General features: G+C 42.0%; 1 protein-coding gene across 1 annotated transcript; it reads right to left on the bottom strand.

The window, feature by feature from the left end:
• Positions 1-308: 308 nt before the first annotated feature.
• ogg1 (8-oxoguanine DNA glycosylase) lies at positions 309-7776 on the bottom strand. Its single transcript, XM_041946620.1, has 7 exons — positions 7252-7776; positions 6778-7136; positions 6503-6682; positions 5967-6145; positions 5721-5868; positions 5564-5613; positions 309-5470 (listed from the first exon to the last, which is right to left on the bottom strand). The coding sequence occupies exons 1-7, from the start codon at positions 7359-7361 to the stop codon at positions 5282-5284; spliced, it is 1215 nt and encodes a 404-aa protein (XP_041802554.1). The 5' UTR covers positions 7362-7776; the 3' UTR covers positions 309-5281.
• Between the last annotated feature and the right edge of the window lie 80 nt (positions 7777-7856).

Genomic DNA, 7856 nt, shown 5'->3' with positions numbered 1-7856 from the left:
CATGAAACTCTAGCTCCCTCTCCTCTCCTGCCCTTCAGCCAGGTTTGTAAAGGGGATCGAGCGAGCCTGAGCCAAGATGATACTGTTTCCTCATGCTGCATCTTGGCTCAATGCCTTCCCCCTCATCCCCCATCTGATTGTTTCTCCGTCTTACACAAACACAACACTCTAGTTTGGGCATGCTGCTGAGACTGCCGCTCTGCTCTGACTGAGCCTGAATACAGACACACAAAGAACATGATAAAGAAGTGACTCAGCTCGGTTACCAGGAAGCACCTCGGCCTGGATCTTTATTTCTTTGTGTGTATTTGTCACTTTCATTAGAGTGCACTCACTGTACAGTTGAGTCCTAAAATAACCTGTGCAGCTCAGAGGATTGTCCTAATGCCATTACATTACTACTGAGCCAGCAGGAGAGACACTGAGGGGGTTGGACAGGAGGAGCGGGAACAGTTCAAGATGATAAAGCCATTATTGCACATGGATTATGACTAATATTCTATAGGTAGGGGATTAGAAATCAAACCCTATATTTATAGAATAATATATAAGAGTAGGAAATGCAAAGAGATATCACGTAATTTACATGATTAGCACATGTTGGCATTTATTGTGTGTGCACTTGTTATCTGCTGCTCACCCCCTGAAGTGTTTACCATATGAACTGATTGTTATCCAGCTATGTTGCTGCTGTAATAAGATTACTGTAATCCAGTGTACCAGAGGGGGTTTGATTCATCTGACATTCTCAAACAATGCAAAATGGCCCTGAGGAGCCTTTCTTCTCGTGCTCATCTGAACGTTTTAACAGGTGTTGTTTGAAATAAGTGTGAGCTCAGCAGGGACAGAACTCCAACAGCCGCTACATAAAACTGAATAAAAATTCAAATTAAAGGACCACAATGTAGGATTTGGGAGGATCTATTGCCACAGATGGGATGTAATATTCAGAATGATGTTTTCATAGTGTATAATCACCTGAAACTAAGAATCATGAGCCTATATCAGTGTCGGCACACAGAGTCAGTCCTCAACACAAAAGCTGCTGTTCAACTACCAATGAATGAGTTCTTATTTAAACAAATACTCTGTTGAGTTTGAGACTCAATCTTAGTGATTCTCGAACTACACCCTTGCCGCCTGGCCAGCGCGATGCTGTCGGCTGCAAGGAATGGCCAGCCTGGGAGCTGAGCACGGTGGGTCCAGGGGGTAGAGAGGATGGACGGGCGAACCACTACGTACTTTTTGGCTCATTGCCATGGGTTGGCATGACAATTGAGGATCACTTTTAGGATGGCCTGGGCCTCTTCCATCGGTGAGTAACACTAGATGTGCTCATTTTCTGAATTCAGATGGGAAGCTTGGGCAGGCCAGATGTGGCCCACATGCCACCAGTTGCTGATCACGCAATCACACGCTTGAAAAGAGAGGGGTGAATAGAGGGGTGTGCAACCTCACCACTAGATGCCAGTGAATCCTACAGGACCTTTAATGCCCTAACACGAGATGGATTTGTCCTCTGTTGATAATTAGTCATAGGATAAATCCTCAAAGCCAGTTTTGACAAGCAGTTTCTAGCAGGTGACTGTACATCATGACACACAGAAGCCTCACCAGTTGTGGTCCTCCTCCTCAGATTTTTAAGATAATCATTCTTATCTGTCATCTCTGTTCTAAGCTACGTTGTGCTTCTCGTTTTGAATTATTTACCTTAAAACTGTGAATAAAATAACTCAAACTTGAGTCTGCTTTCATGTCCTACTTATCTTAAATTAAAGCAGGTCAACCCAGTAACTTACAGGGATATCGCCTTTGACTGACAGCTCTTGATTCATATGGGGAGTTTTTAGCAGGCTTTAAATAAAGCGAGGGGAGCAGTATTTAAAGCCTGCTAAATGAACAAATTCTTAAAAAGGAGGGAGTTGGCTGCGCTGAGACAGACACACACCAAAACCACACATGGAACTCCCCACACCCATGTGTACCGTGGATAGTGTTTCTACACCATCTTTGTCCAGGAATGTGGTGAATACATTCCACTTAGTCATTTGAATTGATCCTATAGGGACTGAAATTTAACTCTGGAGCAGACGGAACTGTTTCTTCCTACCGATCTATAAGGCGTTGAACCTTAATCACAGCCAGCCAAGGGGGGATCCTATCAGATGGACGAAACTATTAATTTTCTCCACAAATAAGCCTCTTTCATTCAGAACAGCCAGGACATTCATATGCTAACATCCATCCACACACATGAGTCAGAAAAGCTTAAGATCTATAATACCTATGCCAGCTTTCTCTCTTTCTCTCTGTGGCTTCCCCTCAGCCTATGGTTGTCTAGACACCAAAGAATAATCTCCCCAACTCTGGGCCCCAAAGACAGACTTCCATGTGGGGACTGCTCTCCCCGTCCCTCAGGCTCCCCCACAGCAGCCTCGGGTTTCACCACATCTAAGGCGAATCAACACACGTCTCTTTAAATTTTATCCATCTTAGGTATTGTATCAGATACTGTTATATAATACATCTGTTATTACTCAGGAATAATAACATCCATCACTTTAAGTGGGAGACAGAGTGGATGAGCATTGAGACTATTTTTGGGCTCACAGAGAAGAGAATCCTACTCAGAACCTGGATATGAAAAAAAATGACATTGATAATGAAGAAAATGTATCCCTTTCACAAATATGGCCAGCTTTAACAGAAATGTCAACATGATTATACATCTAAAAAATATAAGATAGAGATTTACACTTTCAAATATTACTATTATTACTATTCATACATTAATGTTTATTACATACCTAGACATATGTTCCCATATTTTTAAATAACTGTTGGTATACACACACTTGGCCATTTTATTAGGCACACCTGTACAATCAGTGGTAATTCAACACAACTGTTCTGCCACAAAGTCTACTTTGATGGTGTCTATAATGATCACTTTTTGTTGGCACTGTCATAGACGTGTTCATTAAATTCTATATTTTAGTACTGAGGTGTAGTTAGTGGTGGTGTTGCACTGGACTGTATTACATTGAGAGATGTTTCATGTATGTATATAGGGAGGACAAAAGGAGAAAAAGAAAACTCTCAGTTTAATGTAGTTCAGTGCAACACCAATAATAATCAATTGAATTCACATGTCAGACAATGTCAACAAATATTGAACATGATAAACTTCATATCAGTAGAAGAGCTGTTATATTGAATTGCAATAAATTGCACCTAATAGAGTGGCCACTGAGTGTAGATTCACTGTATTGTTATTCCCAGTACTGTACTGCACATAACTCCATTGAAGCACCTTCAATCCGTACAAGACGATGTACAATATAGAATCTATTACAAATGCACATCTGTCTCACCATTTATATCATGATATCTCTTTAATATCTCTTCTTGTATAAGGCCATTGTGGGCAATGTTGTGAATCAATAAGACAATGCAGGATTTTTGCATCATTTCTCAATCAGTATAATGATGTACTTTCATTTGTCATTCATTTACTTCACCAGATTAGCCAAAAACAACCGTCTGGCTGTTTTATTTAACAACAGTTTTTCTAATGATTTTCCAGACAACGAGTAATATCATGACACATGTCGACGTGTCAATATAATATAATATCTATATATGTCTAAAACTCCATATAGGAATTAGGGATTTTCTGTGTATCATCAACACTTGATTTTGAGTCCACAAACACATCCCTCCAACTCATCCATCACAAAACCACCTCTCCCGTCACGTCACTCAAGAGTCAAATGAATTCAATCTTGCAGCTGCATATCTAGAAATAGAAGCCTTCCTTGATTGCTGGAGCTCTAGGAGTGGCGCCCCCTGCTGCCTGCACATGCATTCTGAGAGACGTCCTTTCGACTGAACAGTTCCTGAGGGAATAACACAAGCTGAGACCCATCTCTTGCATAACGCGCAGACCACTGTTGGGCTGTTTTAGCCTTTGTGTGTCAACATGCGTGTGCACATGGCTTTTTCCTTTAAAATTCATGTCCCCACCTCTAGCACACTTTCACCTCTTTGTCTTTAAAAAAATATATATTTTCCTGTTCTCTCAAGTCTATTTTTACCCTGCTCTTCTTCCAGTCCACAGTGACTCTGCCCTAAAGCTGGACCCCAGCCTCTGTCCAACTCAACTGGAGTGGGGATGAAAGCTGACTCACATATTCATCAACACGCATGGCTGCACACACTGCCACAAATAAACAACTATGGATGTAAGACATGCGCATATGCAGTGCAACAACTACACACATGGTGCACCTGCTCACTTACTCTCAGAAAAATGTCTTTCAAATTATAGCCAGAAAGAGGTTTGCTCTCCATGTAAGCTGTTGCCACATTTTTAAATGATTTCTCTCCATATATTTTAAACAGATGAAAATATTACTCGGCCATTGCCGTAAAGGGACAGAAATAAGTCAAACACCCCAAGAGACACGTCCAAGTTGTCACCAGAGACAGTCACGCTGGCCCCCAGAAGTGACAGCAGATAACTGCAATCCATGCTATAAAAAGACCAGCTGACACAGTCAACCAATGCCTATAGATAAATATACGAATACCACGGCACTTCACAGCCACGCAACCAAAACAGCTTTTTATGAGCCTGCAGACAGACGTACTATTTTGATGCAGGGTATGCACCGAAGAAACACAACATACCATTTTGTTGCTGTGTGACCTTTTCATCCATGCATGCAGATGTCATGACGAGTTGGGTACATGGTGTAACAGGAGCCACAGGGCTTCACAGAAAGTATTCACCCGGGGAATTAATAAAGTTTGTTCTCAAATAAAAACTGGCTAAAGTAAATTACCTACTATGTGACATTATCATGCAGAGGGATATCTTTGAATTTATACTGCCACCTACTGGCCTTTTCTGGCAACGTCTGGCAAAAGTGAGAATATGATAGTGACGGTTTCAGAGGGCTTGTTGACTGAGCTAATATGGACGTTTTCTGTCAAAATAGACGCACAAAAAAATAGCACACAAGTATTTTGTCTTTTTTGTCAGAAAAAGCACTTCAGTGTGCTGTAGTAGTGAGCTCATAAGAAAGTAGACACAGTAAACAACATAAACACATGTGAGCAAAGACCCTGAGAATTCAGACCTGGTCATTTTTTTTAAACTTCACTTAATTTGATTTCTTAAATGAAGTTGGACAAAGTTTGTGAAAAATGTGTGGTATTATAATCTGATGTGAGTCCTCACGTAGTAAGTGTGTTTACTTCATACCACTCTATCATTCTAGACACACATCTTTGCTTTCTTGGTTTTGATAGTCTTCACAGCTTCAGTTTCTTCTCTCTTAATCTTTGTTTTTGTTTTGCATGCCACCTGTGTTTCTTCTCCACCATTTTCTTCTTTCTGTGGCTGCTTCACATGTGGCATTTCTTTCAGCTTTTGGAACTTCTTGAGATCAGCGCAGAACAACACCTAAAACAGATAAAGACACTCTGTGGTTACAGCAGACAGACTGTAAGGGACAAGACAGAAACTCACAGACAGATACTGAATGATAACACTCACCGAGTGTGCCCAGCCTGCATGTGGACCCCAGAGCTTTCTGAAAAAATCCCCTGCAGAGAAATATTATGTTGGACATTGTGGTAATGATCAAAACCATTATTCAGTGTTTACAATCACTGCAAACATACAGTATCACTGTTGATGTATGCATACTAACCAATATCTCTGTGAAGTTTATCTGTGATGCTCTTTTGTCCGTTGCCAGAAGTGTAGTTGTAGTCACGTTTAGCAATCTGCCACACATGTGTGTCTATAGGAACAGCCTCTGCCTTATCCAGGGACATCAGACATACACAGTCCGCCACCTACAGGGAGACACACAGCTTTAATTACATGCTACTCCTACAACTCCACTTCATTTTAGGAACATATAACAGGCTGACGGCTTCAATTCCTACTCTACCTTGGTGCCCACACCGGGGAGAGTGCGCAGAGCGTCACGGGCCTGCAGATATGGGGCACTGCGTAGATCCTCAAGCCACTGGAGCCCGTGGGTGTCCAAAATCTGCTTTGCACTCTGCTGAAGGAACCGAGCCCTGTATCCAAAACCAAGATCCCTTAGACGCGCCTCTACACTGTTGTCTGTCAATTGCAATGTAGAAAACCACACAATTACGACAACAATATGTAGGCTTTTTCTGCTTTAAAATTCAGTAAATTCACTTTATTTAACCATTAACCAAAGCTCTGATCTTATTCTTCTACCTATATATATTAAAGAGGCTGGTAGTGGTCAAACCCATCTGAAATGTTGATTTGCACCACTGAACCATCAATGACAGCTGTGGTTGTGAGGATATTTCTCTCTATTCTAGCACTGAGCCAAAAGCAAAAGTAAAGGGGCGAATAATATCCTGACGGAGTCGTAAAAGCTGCAACACTAATGTTCTTGCAAGACTCTAAACAGGTGTGTAGCTTTGTGGAGAAAGAATATAGCACCTGCCAGCGCAGACAGGGAAGGGAAATTGTAGTAAGAGGTGTGATCGAGTTGACACAGTGGGGTGCCCAGAGCCTGGCACAGCCTCTCCACCATGCCCTGTATGCGAGAGATGTGGTTGTTGGAGGTGCAGATGAAGGAAAACAGGCATTCAGTGGGTTCTTGCCGCAGCATTCGCACACCTGGGAAGAGACCAAACAAAATATTTAAGACAAATATTGGCTCAGTCATTATCTGCTGTGTAATAACAATTTATCATGCACGCACACACGCAGACCTGTGAAGATGTCTGCAATGTGCTTGAAGTGGGGGTCCGCAGCTCCCCATTCCTTGTACAGATCCCCCAGCTTCACATTCAGCTGGAAGTAATCTCTCAACATCTGTTCTTCCTCCTCAGTGTCCTGCACTAAAGTCACAGCCACCAGCTCCTCCTCCTCCTTCTTCAAAGCTCCTTTGAATCTCTTCTCTGACTTTTTTGAGAGAAAAACACCAGTTGTCGTCTTCCTGTCTCTTCCCTCCCCCTGCCTGTCTTGGTTTTTGTAAACGTGGTACCACAGGGTGTCATCTGTTTGAGCCAGAGTCCAAACTCGTCCTCCCATCACTCCGGTCCAGTGGCCTTCTGCAGTTTCTCTCCAGCTGTTGGTTGAGATGTGTAAATACAGACACACAAATGAGGATCTAGAGTGTGTTAGCTAAGTCTGTCCTGTTGATCATGGTGCTTACAGACTACTTCTGAGTCTGACCAACCTACCGGAAAGACTGTCCACAGGCAAGAGTGAGATCCAGACGCAGCTCTGATTTTGCACAAGCCAGAGATCTCCACATTTTTGTTCCCGACGACAGCACTGCATGTTTGGCCATAGCTGTTTTAATGCTAAGAGTTACGCTTCTGGCTGTTTAGAGGTTAAAACAAGGGTGTACTCACCTACCACAGTGCCCCTGTATTATAAAACACATTGTGGTGGCACCCAGTGTTTGTGGCAGCGCAAAAAAAACACTATACATATACCATGTAAAGGGATTTTACGGGAAGCTACAGCTTAAATTTATGTTTACGGCAGCCAGTGTGAATAACTTTCGCAGGGTTGGTTTAATGAGCGTCGATATTGATGGACAACAAAGACCTTACACTGCGTTAAAAAGCTGTTCATATTTGAGCCAAAAAAGTTTTTGAAAAGCGTTACGTTAATGTACTTGTAATTCAAAATGTCATACAATATAAATAAAAACTTACTATGTTCCTGATTTCATGGTGCTAATAAATATTGGAAAATACTCAAATGTCAATCTGATGCAACATTGCTCAGATTCCGGTAGCCCCTCCCTTACCGATGTAAACACAACTGCTGATTGGCT

This window comes from Chelmon rostratus, chromosome 10, assembly GCF_017976325.1.
Source record: "Chelmon rostratus isolate fCheRos1 chromosome 10, fCheRos1.pri, whole genome shotgun sequence".
In the NCBI taxonomy this organism is placed as follows: Eukaryota; Metazoa; Chordata; class Actinopteri; order Chaetodontiformes; family Chaetodontidae; genus Chelmon; species Chelmon rostratus.
The sequence above is the reverse complement of the archived record's forward strand: the minus strand, read 5'-3'. Positions and strand labels throughout refer to the sequence as shown.

Coding starts and splice junctions, on each gene's coding strand:
- ogg1 (XM_041946620.1), bottom strand. CDS start 7,361: ATGGCCAAACATGCAGTGCTGTCGTCGGGAACAAAAATGTGGAGATCT. Junction 7,137..7,251: donor GCCTGTGGACAGTCTTTCCG/GTAGGTTGGTCA, acceptor CTCAACCAACAG/CTGGAGAGAAACTGCAGAAG. Junction 6,683..6,777: donor CATTGCAGACATCTTCACAG/GTCTGCGTGTGT, acceptor GTCTCTTCCCAG/GTGTGCGAATGCTGCGGCAA.